The 17,014-nt window shown below is 42.9% G+C and overlaps 1 protein-coding gene across 1 annotated transcript; it reads right to left on the bottom strand.

Annotated features, from left to right (window-relative positions):
- Positions 1–85: 85 nt before the first annotated feature.
- Positions 86–16,481, bottom strand: slc4a1a (solute carrier family 4 member 1a (Diego blood group)). The gene is made up of 21 exons (XM_061749659.1): positions 16,352–16,481; positions 15,023–15,093; positions 14,848–14,906; positions 12,836–12,936; positions 12,728–12,774; positions 12,489–12,654; positions 11,400–11,535; positions 10,551–10,620; positions 10,436–10,478; positions 10,186–10,370; positions 9,810–10,017; positions 9,547–9,750; positions 7,437–7,585; positions 7,160–7,354; positions 6,139–6,372; positions 5,982–6,071; positions 4,610–4,776; positions 4,292–4,533; positions 3,571–3,740; positions 2,933–3,106; positions 86–688 (listed from the first exon to the last, which is right to left on the bottom strand). The coding sequence occupies exons 2-21, from the start codon at positions 15,047–15,049 to the stop codon at positions 611–613; spliced, it is 2,745 nt and encodes a 914-aa protein (XP_061605643.1). The 5' UTR covers positions 15,050–15,093; positions 16,352–16,481; the 3' UTR covers positions 86–610.
- Between the last annotated feature and the right edge of the window lie 533 nt (positions 16,482–17,014).

The raw sequence follows: 17,014 nt of genomic DNA, 5'->3' as shown, positions 1-17,014 counted from the left end.
GTATTTTATGGTTAAATGTATTTGTATTCTGCTATTAGGGCTATTATTTGGTTAATATTAAATAAATTAATACAAATGGGAAAAATGAAACTTTTACTAATCGGTTTATTTATGTTAAACCATATGCATGTACAGACATGAAGAAGCAAAACTTACATGTATTCAAATTCTCTGTCAAACACTTGTAAAAAGCATTCATTCAATTCAGATATAACAGCTTATGTCTTCATACAAATGCTAGATTTGTGGACTGGAGAGAAAATCCCTTAAAATGACAACTTGACAAACCACTAACACGGCAGAAAATGTAACGAAGTATGGGAATTTGTTTGTGAATGATAAATATCCCGCTTACTCCCATTAAAAACTGCATAAAATGGACTTTACATCAAATTTGAAAGGATAACACCTCTAATTTACACACGAGAAAAATCTACATCTAAATGAAGAAAGGCCACTGGTATCACCTGTAATAGTAAAACAAAAGAATCCCAAACATAATGCTGCATGACAGGATGAAGCTTTAAATAGGGAGCTTCTTTTTTTTTTAAAAGATATTCCCCCCCTAAATGAATCATTAGCCATACGTTTGAATTTATTTGGTTTTCGCTTAAGGAAGTGGGGACTCATTGTACACATCCTCCCCGACGTCTTCTTCAAAGGTCACCTTAGCATTGTCTGCATCCAACTGCAACACAAATGAACATGCAAATGCATCATCTGGAGTGGCGGTGGGGGCAAAGCCTGCTCAGTTCCCTGATCCAGACTATGGAGCATTTACATTATTAAAAGGCCTGTAATACTTAGAGCATTAATTTGGCTATTCCCCCCCCCCCTTGAAATGTGTTACTTTAAATGTATTTATTCATTTTCTATTGATTTATCTAATTAAATAATTGGTTAATTTATTTATTGTAAATATTACAATGAAACACTTAAAATGAACAATTTTACATAAATATTTAACGGTGAGGGATGTCGTCAAGCTGAAGAAGGAGTCCTATCGGGCCTTTTTGGCCTGTGGGACTCCTGAGGCAGCTGATGGGTACTGGCTGGCCAAGCGGAATGCAGCTTTGGTGGTTGCTGAACCAAAAACCAGGGCATGGGAGGAGTTCGGTGAGGCCATGGAGAAAGACTTCCAGATGGCTTCGAGGAAATTCTGGTCCACCATCTGGCGTCTCAGAAGGGGGAAGCAGTGCACCATCAACACTGTGTATAGTGGGGATGGGGCGCTGCTGACCTCGACTCGGGACGTTGTGAGTCGGTGGGGAGAATACTTCAAAGACCTCCTCAATTCCACCGACACGCCTTCCCATGACGAAGCAGAGTCTGGGCTCTCCGAGGCGGGCTCTCCTATCTCTGGGGTTGAGGTCACCGAGGTGGTTTAAAAGTTCATCAGTGGCAAGGCCCGGGTTGTGGATGAGATTCGCCCGGAGTTCCTAAAGGCTCTGGATGTTGTGAGGCTGTCCTGGTTAACACGCCTCTGCAACATCGCATAGACATCGGGGACAGTGCCTCAGGATTGGCAGACTGGGGTGGTGGTCCCCCTTTTTAAGAAGGGGGGCCAGAGGGTGTGTTGCAACTACAGGGGGATCACACTCCTCAGCCTGGATGAAGTGGCTGGGGAAAGGGAAGTCTGGGCGTCCCTGCTAAAGCTACTGCCCCCGCGACCTGACCTCGGATAAGCGGTAGAAAATGGATGGATATTTAACATTTGTTATTTATTGTATTAAATACGGCGGCATGGTGGACAACTGGTTAGAGCATCAGCCTCACAGTTCTGAGGACCCGGGTTCAATCCCCAGCCCCGCCTGTGTGGAGTTTGCATGTTCTCCCCGTGTCTGCGTGGGTTTTCTCCGGGCACTCCGGTTTCCTCCCACATCCCAAAAACATGCACTAATTGGAGACTCTAAATTGCCTGTAGGTGTGACTGTGAGTGCGACTGGTTGTTTGTTTGTATGTGCCCTGCGATTGGCTGGCAACCAGTTCAGGGTGTACCCCGCCTCCTGCCCGATGACAGCTGGGATAGGCTCCAGCACGCCCGCGACTCTAGTGAGGAGAAGCGGCTCAGAAAATGGATGGATAGATGGATGTATTTAATACTTGGTAAGTTAAATTAAATTAATTACAAATACTATATTAAAATGAGAATGAATTTTTTTTTTTTAAATCAACTAATTCACATGCAGAACATTTACCTTCTTTTCTTTTTACCTCATCTACGAATTATTTAAAACTCAGATGTGGCCCTTGAGCACTAAAGTTTTCCCACCCCTGATTTACATAATCGAAAGTCCTGTAATATTTGTTGCATTAATTTAGCATTTTTTCACCTAAAAAGTGGTTAATTAAAATGCATTCATTCATTATCTCTTTAATTAATTTACCTTTCTATTGGTTATTTTTTTCATTGTAAATAATAATTAAAAAATATGAGTAAAATACATTTTGAATTTTGTATTATTTATTGAATAATTAATAGATTTATTGTAAATACAAAATAAAACAATTTAATTTATCTGTACTTGATTCACTTATTTATTGTAAATAATAAAATAACATAATGAACCAGTTTACATTTTGATTTTTTATTCATCTCTTGAATCAGTTATTGATTTATTGTAAATTACAATACCAAAATATTAGTAAAATAAATTGTACTTTTTTTTTTAACTTTTTTTCTTTTTTAAATCATTGGTTGTTTGTATTAAAGTAATGAATACTACTACAATTAAAAATGTATGAAATATTTTATTCTTAAAACAAACTACACTTTTTTTTTTTTTAAACCTCATCTATGAATGATCAAGCCCATCTCTCTGTATAAAAATCAAACGTGGCCCCTTGAGCACAAAAATGTACTTTCCCCAACTAAAAAAAAGGGGAATTATTCTAAAAGACAACGGTTCAAGGGAATGGCGAATGTACTCACGCATTTCATCTCCATGACTGAGAAGAGTGTGCCGGTCATGAGCATGCGCAGCGGCACGGTGAGCAGCAGGATGAAGGGCAGTGCCAGGGAGAAGCGGGTCATCTTCACCATCCACAGCACGGCCAAACACACCAGCTGGATCAACGTGAAAAGGTGCATGCGCATCGTGGACACCTATGTAAAAAACACATCAGAAAAGTTCTAGAAATACATCTTTGACCCTGCTCCTTCAATATGTACTGTGTACTAAATACAGTGCAGTCATTGAATTAAGGCTTTTTCACACTTTATGTAAGATGTAATTTTTCAGCATTTTTTTTCCTGGATCGCAAGCGACAATGGGGGTACAACGCCGACTTGTGAATTTTCCGCCTTCCAAGGTAGCTTCACAAGCGAGACGCCTGTCTAAGGGATATTCCGCAATGCAGACAATAGACCGATGTCAGTTTTAGGTGGTAACATCACAAACATGTCATCGCGTTTAATTGTCCCAAAGCTAACTTTTTTAAAAAATGACACAACATAATAACCTATTGCAAAATTTTTTGCGGACCACAAATAATCAGGGGACCCGCGTCTGAGAAGTACTGCTTTATAATATTCAAATGAAGAGGAGTGACTTGGAAGAAGGTGCGTACCCTGGTGGCGTAAGCATCGGACGGGTGGTATTTCTTGGGCGTGATCAACAGAAGTATTCGATCCCACATTTGAATTCCATTCAGGGACGTGACACCCATGTAGAGGAAGATTCCAAACAAGGCCGTCATGGGGATCATCTTCAGTAGGGGCTCCATGTAAATAGAGACGCCTGAAACAGAGAATTCAGTATGTACCTGTAATGTGATGGAAAATGTTATCTCTCACATGTACTACTACATTTCAGTTGTGTCCCTTGCCTTAGTGAAGCTTGGAAGAGTAACACATGGTTTCATTAGATGACAAGGAGGGACTGATGTCTGTATAGAACCCTGGTAAGGTGTGAAAAATGCATTTTGCAGGAAGACGGAACACTCTGCTCCTTGAGACTCCTTATTGTCCCTTGATGCTAACACATCGGTGATGCTATGTTTGTCCCTCAATGCTTTTCCGTCTGACCACTGGACTGTGTCTCCCTGTATTATGTTTATTGTTCTGGTACATTTAAGTGTCAGGAAGTATAAAATTCTGTGTTTGAGAATTGAGATTGTGGCCAGATCCCAGCATACTGCCTGTCACTGTGTGCATTGTCTGACCTCTTTGCAAATATACAGTAATACAAATGTGCTTCAGGTATTCTCTGTAATAAAAAGAGTCATTTTTTTCCATGACATTAGACAAAAGGAAGTCCTGGTTCAGCCTAAGCACACTGCATTTACTTACCAACCAACATGGCGACAAGAATGCCGCTGATCCGTTGCTCCAACACCTTTTCAATCTCTGGTTTGGGGCCCTTGGACATGACGGTGAGAGCGTTGGCATGTGTGACAGAGCGCACCGTAGCAGCACTCAGCCAGGGAACCCCAAATATGGATGAGATGCCACCCATGGTGACAAGGAGGAGCAGGTCAAAATGGAAACCTGAGCCTTTGACCATCTTCCTCTCAGGTTTGCTAACAATCAGCCTGCAGGAGAAAGAAACAGCGGCATTTCAATGACAACAAACAATGTTGCAATTGTCAGGATTTGATCATCACGCACGTGGTAATTTGGGACTCGAGGAAGATGAGGATGAAGACGAGGACTGCTGGTACGCAGCAAGCGGCCATCATCCAGATGGGGAAGGTTTTTTTTTCTCCCATAGGTTTTATGAACCAGCCACGGGCGTCAGGGTTGGTCACCTGGATCCCTTTTGGCACGACCAGTTTCTGCAAGAGAGCAACGTAACGCTCACACTCGTACATGCCAAACACCAAAGGTTGGAGTAAGTCACAGATACTTTATCCAAGTCATACATAAGTCTCAAGTCTTAACCTTCAAGCTTTAAGGGAGTCAAAAATTACAGTACTGGGGCAATAATCAAGCAAGTGAAGTCGAGTCTCCACAAAATTTCAAGCAAATCCAGTCAAGTCATTACTTGGCTTAAGTAAGTCAAAAATCAAGTCATACAATTTTGCTCAGTTACAACATATACTGTATTGGCACACTAGCCATTTTGCAGTTCAGTATTTGCACTTCTACTATCACATATTTTTTTTTTTACTGGTTACAAAACCAGTCTGGCGGCACGGTGGGCATCTGCCTCACAGTTCTGAGGTACGGGGTTCAATCCCCGGCCCCGCCTGTGTGGTGTTTGCATGTTCTCCCCGTGGCTGCGTGGGTTTTCTCCGGGCACTCCGGTTTCCTCCCATATCCCAAAAAACATGCATGGTAGGTTAATTGTCAACTCTGAATTGCCCGTAGGTGTGAGTGCAAATGGTTGTTTGTTTATATGTGCCCTGCGATTGGCTGACCACCAGTTCAGGGTGTACCCCGCCTCCTCCCCGATGATAGCTGGGATAGGATCCAGCACGCCTGCAACCTTAGTGAGGAGAAGCGGCTCAGAAAATGGATGGATGGACAAAATTCAGTCTCCGTATTGTGTATTACTTTATGGTCTTCTCAATTAAACGCAAAATTGACATGAAGCTTGGTTAATGTTTGACGAGCAATTGGTGAGCTAAGTTGTGAAGTTTACATAGCTTCCATCTTTATGGGTTCTTCTGTGGGTTGAAGTTACATGTTGTGGTTGCTTGTGTTTCTTATTTTTGAGTTGCAAACCTTATATGTTGCTTGTCTCTTTTCCGCATTTTTGGCAAAAACAAAATAATCGAATCCAAATGTAATAATCTTTGGAGCTCTCTCCATGATACTTGCTTCAAGAGGTAGTTAATCAAATCTGCATCATAGCATACTGGTGGGTTGCCAGTGTTGCGCGCACTTTTAAAAAAATATATTAAAAAAAACAAAAGCAATGGCACACTATCTCATATTCAGTCAAGCGTCATGAATACTAACTCAAGTCTTTCACTAGTTTTAGCCATGTTACTCGATTCCCCCACCTCTGCACAGACTACACGCTTAAATCACTTGCCTGAGTGTAGGTGTCCTTAATACTGATATCCACAGCGATCATGATGAAAATAGCGATGGGGACCCCGAAATCTCCAATCAAGCGTCGCAGCTGTGACGAGAACACTGGTCAGGAAAAGACCAAAAGACCTGATTTGAACTCAGCGGCGGCGACTTACCCAGCCGGGCAGGTACGTGCCATTCTTGAACAGGCGCAGGCAGTAGGCTATGAAGAAACAGCCCAACATCAGGCACATAGACAGCAGCGCTGTGTTGGGGTAGGGCCCCACAATCAGCACGTTGTGGATGACCACTGTGCCGTTGGAAGTCTTATTGTAGACTTTGTCGAACGGGCTCTCTAGGGATTCGTTCAGGCGTTCGTAGTTCAGAAGCAACGGGTGGGCCTTGAAGATCTGTGCAGGAGGAGGTACCGTAAGGCTAAGGCTAAGGGGTAAGAGTTAGGGTTATGGTCAGGCTAAGAGTTCTGTGATAAGGCTTAAGGATACGGGTTAGGGCTTCTACATGAGGGTTTGAGCAAATGGTTTAGGGATCATGGTAAGGGGTTCAGGTGAGGGTTATGGACAATGATTAGAAATAAGGGTAAGGGTTTGGTTAAGGGATGCTTACTATAAGTAGGGGTTAGGGTAAGGGTGAGAGTAATAATTATGCATAACAATTAGAGTTAGGCGTAAGGGTTAGCGGTAAGGGCTCAGCATAAGGGCATTAGTGTTATAGACAAGGGGTTTGGGGTAAAGGTTAGGTGTAAGGGTTAAGAGTAAGATGGTGAAGGGTTAGCGGTACATTAAGGGTTTGGCATAAGGGAAGTCTTTTGGGTAAGTTGTATGAGTAAGGGTTATGGACAAAGGTTAGGGTTAGGCATAATGGTTAGTGTAAGGGCTAAGAAAATTGGTTGAGTTTTGGCATTAGGGGTAGGATGTGATTTACGGAGGAGGGTTAGTGGCAAGGGTTAGAGTTCAGCATAAGAATTGGGGTAGGGGTTAAGGGATGAGGGTTAGCAGTTAATCAGGGTTCAGGTTGAGAAATTCGAAGTGAGATAAGGGTGAGGGTAAAGGTTAGGGGTAGGTTAGGGGAAAGGTTAAGGATTTTGGGATTAGGGCTACACCACACCAAGTGATAAGAAAAGCATGGTCGGACAAATGGATGTAGAGATGATGAGAAGATGTGTCCGGTGTGGGAAACCTTAAAGAGTTTAAAGAAGGTCTCATAGATGAAGATGAGGGAGATGAGGATGGAGAAGATTTCCTGGGTGAAGCGGGAGATGAAGCGCACCAGGAAGCTGCCCTCCACCGCCACGATGATCACCACAATCACAATGAGCCAAATACCCACCCAGATACGGCCCACTATGTACTCAATGTTCTGGGATTCGCAGAACTATAGCAAGGGAATGACAAGGCACATATGCGTGACAATGAGGTACAAGAAGGCAACGGTGATACTTACGGTGGACTCGTACATTATAAAAGGCCTCCTCGAAGAGCAGCAGCGGTCCAGAGAAGCCGAGAACCAGGACAGGCTGTGCGGCGATGATGCAGAAGATGACACCTTGGACGCTGGTGGAGATCATCAGCTCTGACACACCCATCATCTGGTGTGTTTTTTCAGCTATGACAAAGAATAATTAAGGAACATGTAAAATGAATGTAGAGATTTGTTTCTAAATACATTCTAAATGTTTGAAGATAATTGATGAAAAATGTGCACAAACTGAGAACTACCGTATGTAGTACTCAATGCTGGCAATATAGCATTGAATAGTTATTCACTATTTCAGTTTTCTTAAATTCTTTGGGTGTGGCTAAAAAGGGTACTAGTGATACACTGGCAAGAGTCAGTCTTTCCCCACTATATAAGAACTTGAGCGCCTTCATTCGTATCAGAGGTTATCTGGTGCAACTGGGAAGTGCCGTTGGCTGACTAGCTATGCAGACACTATGAAAATGCATCTTCCCTACGGATAGTCCGCTAGCCTGGCCGCACGCAGAAAAAGGTGGAGTAGTGAGCAGGGGGTTAATAAAAAAAAAAAGTCTTGACAAGTCAGCATTTGGACCAGGGCTTCCGGCTGGTGTGGGCACTTTAGAGCGCCTCGTTGTTGGCCATGAGTGTGCGCATGTCACGGAGAGAAGGCAGAAGAACAAGGATTTTTTTTTAATGTCCAACATGACAACCAGTGTGTTGAAGGGGGCTTCACGCTGGCGTGGCTGCTTTAGAGTGCCTTGTTGTTGGGGCGTGAAAAAGCTCCGTGAGAACCCAGTGGGATATATTTTATTCCAGCCCCCGGAGGTTTTCAGTGGATATATTTTTGCTGGACGAAGTAGTATCCATTTTTTCAGGTGGTAGAAGTTGTATTTGATTGACAGTGGAGACTGAACAAAAATATTGAATTGATCATCAGAGTCTGAAAGATTTATTTTGAAAATCATGTGCATCCGCCTGTGTCTCTCTACACAGGTGAAACTGCTCGTCTCGGTCACTTAGTAAAAAAGTAAGCTCACAAGCTAACAAAAAGGAGTAGAAAAACAATCGTCTTTGGAGAGCTTCTTTGGAAAGGGGAAAAGGCCAAAGAGGACACAGAAGAAGGGCTGAACACTTCCAAGAAAAAGAAAGAGACAAAAGAGACAAGGTATTAGCAGCCCTATTTAAAATATGGGTAGGATGATCCTCAAGCACCAAGTACACGCTGCGTAATAGCTCGCCGGCACCAGGCTCGCAAAAGAGGCAATGAAGCCTTCTCGACTGCCTCGGCACATGGAGACCAAGCACCCACATTAAAAGAAAAGCATGGATTCAAATCAAGGCAGAATATCCAGAGATTGCCAAAAAAGCACTGAATTCCTTCCTTCGATTTCCAAAATGGCAGAAACCATGGTTGGAACGTATTAATGGAATTTAAATTCATTTCAATGCTGAGACTTGATTTGATATACAACATAAACTCATAGTTTAAGGTACCACTGAGTTTTCCATAATTTGTTTGTAATTGTTTCCATGAAGTGCGTCAAAAAAGTTCCAGGACGGGTATCACAAAAGATAAACTACAAACCCAAACTACAAACTATGAGTATTCCAGATCAACAAGGACACCTACAAAGACATCCTGCAGCGTTCGCTTCATTCCATGTGCGAGAAGAGGTGAGAAGGTGGCAAGACAACTTGTGACTGTTTCACCATGACAACACATCTGCGCACAATGCCCTGAGCATCCAACTATAACTGGCCGAGAAGAACCCTCCCATCTCACCTGTGTGATTTTTTTCCCCCCTCTTTCCCACTCTAAAGGGGGACATCAAGGGGACACGTTTTGAAGACATGGATGACATCAAGATGGCAGTGATGACGGAGCTGCAGAGGATCCTTCCAGGATTGCCTTAAGGCATGCCAAAGAATGCTGCAAAATTGCATTAGACTCCAGGGGGATTACTTCGAAGGGGGGAAACTGAAAGTTTGTAGTTTGGATTTGAAAATATCTTTTGTGACACCAGTTCTGGAAATTCTCTGACACACCAAGTCTGCCAGGCCGTCAAAATATTTCACTATGTGAAACTACGGGATGCTTTCAGTCCTACCTAAAAGTCCTCCGAAGGTGATGGCCGGCGACAGGGCGGCGAAGTAGATGAAGATGACAGCGGCCATGACCTGTGGGTTGAGGGCATCGGTGTAGTCGCTGATGTAGTGGCGGTAGCGACGCTTGATGTCTTTCACCATGCCCCCAAAAGGATACCCGGTGCGGGCCAGGGGGTCTTCTCTGGGTGGCTCCAGAGGTTTCTTAACTGGACACATCAAATTGACCCTGAAGTTCTTTGGTCAAGTCTTGTTTCACTCGGCTTACCTTTAATTCTGTCACCGAAGGCCAGGCGGTTGTCGGTGGGGCGCAGTCTGTCCTGCAGCATCCTCTTCTGGAACTTGATGACAGGCTCCAGCATCCCCAGGTCTTGGATCTCCGTTGGGGGGATGACAATACTACAGTCCATGAAGTCTGCGATGGCGTTGGTCAGGTCCTGGTCGGTCTGTGCTAAGAAAGCCTCCAGACAGAACACCTGGTGCAGCAGAGCGGAAGACATTAGCTCCTTGTCTGTTGTTGTGCCGATTCACTCATCCCTACCCTGGTCTCTCAACCCTTCTAAGCCGTTTTCTCTTTCTATCTACCCTCTGTCTTTTCATCTCAACCAAACCAGCCAAGGCAGATGGTCGTCCCATTTTCTCACCCAGTCAGCCATCAGAGCCCCCATTGCACGACCGCTCTCGCTGTAGTCCATGCCAGCCTGACTAGGGCCCACCAGGACGAACACAAAGCGCACAGGGACGGGACATTCCAGCACAGAGTCCATCACCAAAGAGTCTCCAAGCCTGACGAAAGCCACCACTGGCTTCTCCAGAAGGTCCAGGGCACCTTTGAGGGACAGTCTCTTGATTCGAGCTCTAACTTCCAAATATTTGAATGTGGTATGGAGATACCTGAGAGGACGACGGAGGCCTCCATGTTGTCACAGCTGTCTCTCTGCAAAAAAAGGGGAAGCTGTGATGCATTTGGAGTATTTCGGGTGGAGGACCACCAAAATGAGATAAATACCTTTTTAGAAACAGAAAAGGTCTGCATCTCAATGTCTCCCGAGGGGGTGACCACAGGTCTGTTGGACTGGCTGGGGGAAAAAACACAAAGAAGGGCGTTCTACCAGGGTTTTTAAAATGTTTTTTTTTTATTTTATTTTTTTACCTCGGACACAAACCTTTCCTGTACAAAGAGCCTGTGACCCATTCAAATGTTTACACTGTAGGGATTTCAAGCCCGGTTTTGGTGTGGACAGCATTGTACAGTAGTTATGGTTTCCCTTAGAGGGCTTTTATGACTGTAAAACCAAATAAATGTTTATTACCTCATCATATTATTCTACATAGACAAGAAATTGATGGATAACTAGTTTTGAAATCCTACGTCAAGGAAAATAGAAACTATCGCTCAATTCATTTTAAAAAGGGGGTTTGGTAATTAAAAATGTTGGCAATATCTCAATGTTATTAGAAGTCAAGACAATTTGCAATTTTGGGACAGACTTCAGCACAAAACATGAAATAGATGCACACTGTATGCTTTAGTGGGCCCCATAAAATGATATGGTGGCCCAGATTTGGCCCCTCGAGTCTTGAGTTTGACACCTTTGGTTTAAATGATGTAACTTTGGTAATTCATATTCCATAACAAAAAACTAATCCACTACAATCCAACAGGCTTCCACGCTTCGTTGGATAGCTTTGGCACAGTCTCCACACACTGCCTTGGTTTCCCCATTTGCAAAGCCGTACTTAATGAAGTCTGGATTGCACTTTGCAAAAGAATTTGTCCCTCAATGGTTGAGAATTACTGTGCTAAACATTGTGGAGATGCATTCATGAAAAGACCCCCGGGGAGCAAGGGGCTTACCTGCGCCGCATGAGGAGCGCTCTCAGCAGAGCATCCCGATCGCTAGCTCGGATCTCGTTCTTGTTGACGAGCGCGTCCACCACATTCTCAGCCACAGATGACAAACTGCTGGCGTTCAGGTCAAAGATGACGGCACCTGTGTAAATAATGTCAACGTCAGAAAAAAACAAACAAACCTCAGAGACCTCATAGGTAGCTAGATTATTCTGGTCTACTTTAGGGACATTCTGGTCTACTTTGGGAGCATCTTGGTCCACTTAAAGAAGATTTTGGTCAACTTTGGGCACATTTTTGAGCAACTTTCTGAACATTCAAGACCACTTGGAGAACATTTACGTTCACTTTGAGGACACTGTGGTCCACTTTAGGAAAATTACAGTCCAGTTTGTGGACATTTTAGTTCACTTTGAGGACATTTTTGTCTATGTTAAGAACATAACAGTTCACTGTGGGAATATTCAGATACACTTTGGGTACATCCTAGTCCACTTTTAGGACATTCTAGGTCACTTTTGAGGTATTTTGGTCCACTTTATATAAATCCAGTCCACTTTGAGAAGATTGTAATCCACTTTGAGGACACTGTGGTCCACTTCAAGGACATTCTGAGCGGCTTTGAGTAAATTCTTGTCCACTTTGAGGACATTCTTATTCACTTTAAGGATAGTCTGGTTTACTTCGGGGACATTGTGGTGCACTTCAAGGACATTCTGGTCCACACTGAGAGAATGTTGTTCCACTTTGAGAACATTTTAGCTCATTGTCAGGACATTCTGGTCCAACTTGAGGACACTCCAGTCCACTTTGGAACCATTGTGGTCCACATTCTGCTCTTCTTAGGAAGCATTTTGTTGTACTTTGATCAAATTCTGTTGCACTATGGAATTATTGTTCACTTTGAGGACATTTTTGTCAATTTGAGGCCGTCTTGGTCCAACTTGAGGACATTTTGGAACAACTAAATTTACGTTGTTGTCTACTTGAAGGACATTTGGGTCTATTTTAAAGACTTGAAAAAGATGAGATTGAGCTACTCTGGCCCCTCAGAAATTAATGTTGATTTAATCCTGACATGAAGTCCAAAGTCACCTGTGCTCATGGTCTTGCGTAGCTGGATGAGACTCTTGAAGGTCAGGTAGGACGTGTGGGAAGGACCCCACTCCCCCGCTGCGGCGTTGAAGTTCTCCTCAAAGCCCACCCAGCGGCCCGTCTCCTGCCAGGTGTTTCCCTGGAGCACGTTCAGTTCTACGTACGCCTGCAGTCCAAATCGTACGGTCAGTTAGTTAACAAAGTTGGTTAGAAAAATGTTTTTAGGATTGCAAACTGACCTGAGCGTCGCCTCTGGTGGCGGCGTTGGTGTTCAGGTTGAGGTAGGCTGAAAGAACCACGTGGAGTATTAAACAAAATGCCACTACATGGGGATGAGAGGAGCCTACCTTCTGAATTATTGGGAAAGATGTACGTTTCCATAGGCGCAACCTCATCGTTCCGCCCGATCTCCACATCGCACAGATCACCACGGTCTGCCGGACACCTCCTGGAATGGAGAAATGGAGTACTGCACTCAATGACGCTACAGGAGAATTACCACAGACCTCATAGGTGGTTAGATAAGTCTGGTCCACTTTGAGGACAGTTTGGTCCACTTTAAAGAATGGCTGGTCCACTTTAAGGACATTCTAATGAACTCTGACAATCTTCTCCACTTTGAGGACATTCTGGTCCACTTTAGCAACAGCCATATCCACTTTGAGACCATTCTAGCACAGTTTAAGGGCATTTTGGGGGCATTCTTGTGTATTTGAAAGATTTTCTATTCCGCAATGGGGGACATTGTATTCGACTTTGTGGACATTTTGGTCAACTTTAAACTGAACAGAGTTCGTTTCACTTTGAGGACCTCCTAATACACTTTGACAATCTGATCCACTTTGAAACATGGCAGATGAAGCTTCCTCTGATCCACTTTGAGACTTTGTCATTCGAGTCGACTTTAGAAGATTAGAGATAATGTAGTCTACTTTAAAGACTTTCTACTTCACGACATCATGAACCACATTGACAACCTGGCCATCTTTAAGGACAATCTGGTCCACTTTGGGGACATTTTGTTTCACTTTGACATTTTGGTCTACTGTAAGGACATTCTGATCCATTTTGAGACCATTTTAGAAACATTTTGGTCCACTTTGGGAGCATTCTGGTTCATAGTGAGGACATTTTAGTCCAATTTGAGGATATTATGGTCCACTTTGACACCATTCTAGTCCACTTTAGTAACTTTTGAGTAAACCTGAAACACGTTCTGGTTCACTTTGAGGACATCATATTCCACTTTGACAATCTAGTTCAGTTTGAGGACATGGTGGCCCATACGAAGGAAAAATAAGACATATTACTTTAAGAAGCTGCAATTCTGTCAATAGACACACGAGAGCAGTATCTACCAATCTAGGTTCAAGATGAAACATCAGCAACTAGGCTGTACTTCAATGTTTTTGCCACAAGATGGCAGCAAGACTCCTACTAGTTGACAGTGCTTGGGTTTGGGAGAAAATGCATTTGAATTCAGACGACAGACATCAGACGGAAAACGCTGCTGACTATTCTTGCGACTGTTCACATATACTTCCGTATATCGCTGGCATTGGGTGGAATTGTATCCGTCACCTCCAAAACCACCACTTTTCAGGACACAAAAACAAAATAACAAACAAAACAAAAAAAACCCACCATGATTGTTGATCCAAATAGCATTGCATCGATAAAAAGGGCAATCCATTTTCTACACTTCAGTTTGGTCAATAATTTTGTCAAAATAACAGACCCATGTGTGGACTGACCAATAGTATGGACTAATACATTTATTCATTAATTTATTTAATCAAATAAATGTACCACTTTTGGACATAGGAGGTTTCTGCCTGCCTGCCGATATACAATATTTATGCATGTAATACTTGCTATTCACACCTGCATATATAGTATTTATTACTCATATCCAGTTGCCAAATACAACGCTGCTGACTTCTTACTGCTGTTCATTCACTGCTGCCGATATGGAATCCATTTGTAATACACTCTTTATATATGTTATTGACACATACAGCATTATAGATACATAAGCTGCTGACTATTGTTGTTGCTGTTCACATTCACCTCAGCGTATATAATCTGTTTATTATGCACTGCTTATATTTATTTATATTTATATAAATATATATATGTATTTATATTTATTCTTGTAAAGTTTGGCAATCACATCCACACATATACCAGTAGTATTTATTACTCATGTACAGTTGTCACATAAAATGCTGCAGAGTTCTGACTATTGTTTCTATCATTCCTGTAACTTCAATCTTTTGACAGACCAGTGTGAAAAGATTATGTCATGTATGTAATTTATGAATTTGTGAATAGCGTTGCTTATGACTCTAGGACTCACATTATCAAAGGGGAGGAGGGGAAGGAGGGATCACGGTCTTCATATGACATGTCCCTGGGCTGCAGGAGAAGAGAAATGATTTCATGCAAGAGGGAGGGGGAATAATTGGAAATGTGTCAGATCGAAGCGATTTTCATCTCAAACGATGGCCACTGATGACAAAAGAAAGACCAACCTCATCAAAAGTCAATTTGTTGTCCATAGTTGCTTTCTGGGTTGACACTCTCAGCTAACTTTGTACATTACCTAGGACAAATGTGGTAAAAATTCAACTTTATTCTCATTTGTGATTCCTACCATCGAGTCAAATATGATTTCAACATAAACAGTAACACACAGGGAGAGACGTGACGACAACATGAAGTCACCACGAATTGATGTACAGACTCATGGCTCCAGACTGATAATCAGCTGTTAGAAAAAACTATGACTGTTCTATCTTTGAGTCACACCCTCTTGTCTTCTCTGACCTCCTAAAGGACTTTGGTGCAGAAAAAAAACAACAAATAAAAATAAATTCCTATAAATAAAAGGCCCACTACTAAAGACCAATGAAACACTGTAAATAACAGTTTATGTTTAAGATTACAGACTATGGTTAAGGGTTTTCTGACTATGATTTAGCTATAGCCTTGGATACGAAGGTTGGGAACTAAGAATTAGGGACTATGAGTTAGGGTCAATGGGTTGCGGTTAAAGACTACAGAATCAGGCCCAAGGGTTAGGGTTAGGGACTATGAGTCAGGTTGAGGTACTATGGGTTAGGGTGAGGACTATGAGTTAGGGATAGTCTTGGAGACTATTATTAACAACTATGGGTTCAGGACTAAGGGTTAGTGACTTTGGGTTAATGCCTGTGGGATTAAGGTTTTTGACTAAGGGTTAAATTTAGAGGGAGGTAGGGACTAAGGAGTTAGGGACCACGGGTTACGGACTACAGATTCAGGACAATGGGTTATAAAACTGTGTTAGGGACTGCGTTTCGGATAGGTGTAGAGGCTATGGGCTACACACAAGGACTACGGGACAGGGTGAGGACTATGAATTAAGGATAGTTTTAGATACGATGGATTTGGTTAGGATTGGGGATTAAGGGTTTGTGACTATAGGTTAAGGACTAAGTGTTAAGAATTATGGGTTATTTAGGGACAATTGGTTACGGTTAGGGACTAAGGGTTTGTGAATATGGGTTAAAAACAATGGAGTAGGGACTATGGGTAGGGTTAAGGTTAGGGCTATAAATTACAGATAGTTATAGCGTCAGGTTAGGATTAAGGACTACGGGGGTAAAATCAGTGATTACGCATAGATATAGATTGGAACTATGGGCTGGGTTAGGTTCTAAGGGTTAGGAATTATTACTTCGACACTATGATTTGTAACCGCTAGTTATGTTTCTGGACTATGCATAAGGGTTATATCAAGTTTCTATTATAAACTATGTAACATAAAGTATAAATAGAAAGTAGGTGGGACTCTGGTTCAAAGTAGACCACACCCCTACCTGCATTCAGGTACTCCCGCCTGGCTTCCGGCAGCTGTCGGCGTGTCCTCTACGAAAATGAGATGCGACCAGGCGACCTTGACGAGACCCCCACGGCGAAGAGCGGGAACACCCAAAACCAAAACTACGTCAAAGTGGAGAAAATGCTGTAACCCGCAGGCCGTCCAGTTGCTAAGCAACCCCACAAGTTTGGCGTAGATAAGGTCCCGCGTGACAGCACACCAGCGCTATCATTCAGCGACACCTTGACGCTGGGATATCCCAGCCCTAGTTGGACTACACAGCTCTCAACAAACATGGCCGATGAAGCGTCCTCTGATGCCATGATTTGGGCTGCTGGGGGTGCACACAAGGGGGTAGAAAAGGGGCATTGGATTATATCATGTCAAAATACGTCATCTTGTTGACATCGTTGGGATTCCCTCAAAATTACATGACATGATTAGAGACTATGGGCTCAGGACTATGGTTTAGGGTTATTGACAATGAGTTAGGGATAGGCTTGGTGACTATGGGTTAGAGACATAAAATTAGGGGGTATGAGTTTGGGACTACGGGTTAGGGTTGGGACTAACATTTAGGGTTATACGCTATGGGATGAGTTATGGATAGAGACTACGGGTTAGGATAAACAACTATGGTTAAGGGTTAGGGACAAATGGC

The sequence above is a fragment of the Phyllopteryx taeniolatus genome, chromosome 16 (assembly GCF_024500385.1).
Source record: "Phyllopteryx taeniolatus isolate TA_2022b chromosome 16, UOR_Ptae_1.2, whole genome shotgun sequence".
Classification (NCBI taxonomy): Eukaryota; Metazoa; Chordata; class Actinopteri; order Syngnathiformes; family Syngnathidae; genus Phyllopteryx; species Phyllopteryx taeniolatus.
Note: the sequence above shows the minus strand (reverse complement) of the source record. Positions and strands in the feature narration are given on the sequence as shown.

Coding starts and splice junctions, on each gene's coding strand:
- slc4a1a (XM_061749659.1), bottom strand. CDS start 15,049: ATGGACAACAAATTGACTTTTGATGAG. Junction 9,751..9,809: donor CTTCGGTGACAGAATTAAAG/GTAAGCCGAGTG, acceptor TGATGTGTCCAG/TTAAGAAACCTCTGGAGCCA. Junction 3,741..4,291: donor TCTTGTCGCCATGTTGGTTG/GTAAGTAAATGC, acceptor TCTCTGTTTCAG/GCGTCTCTATTTACATGGAG.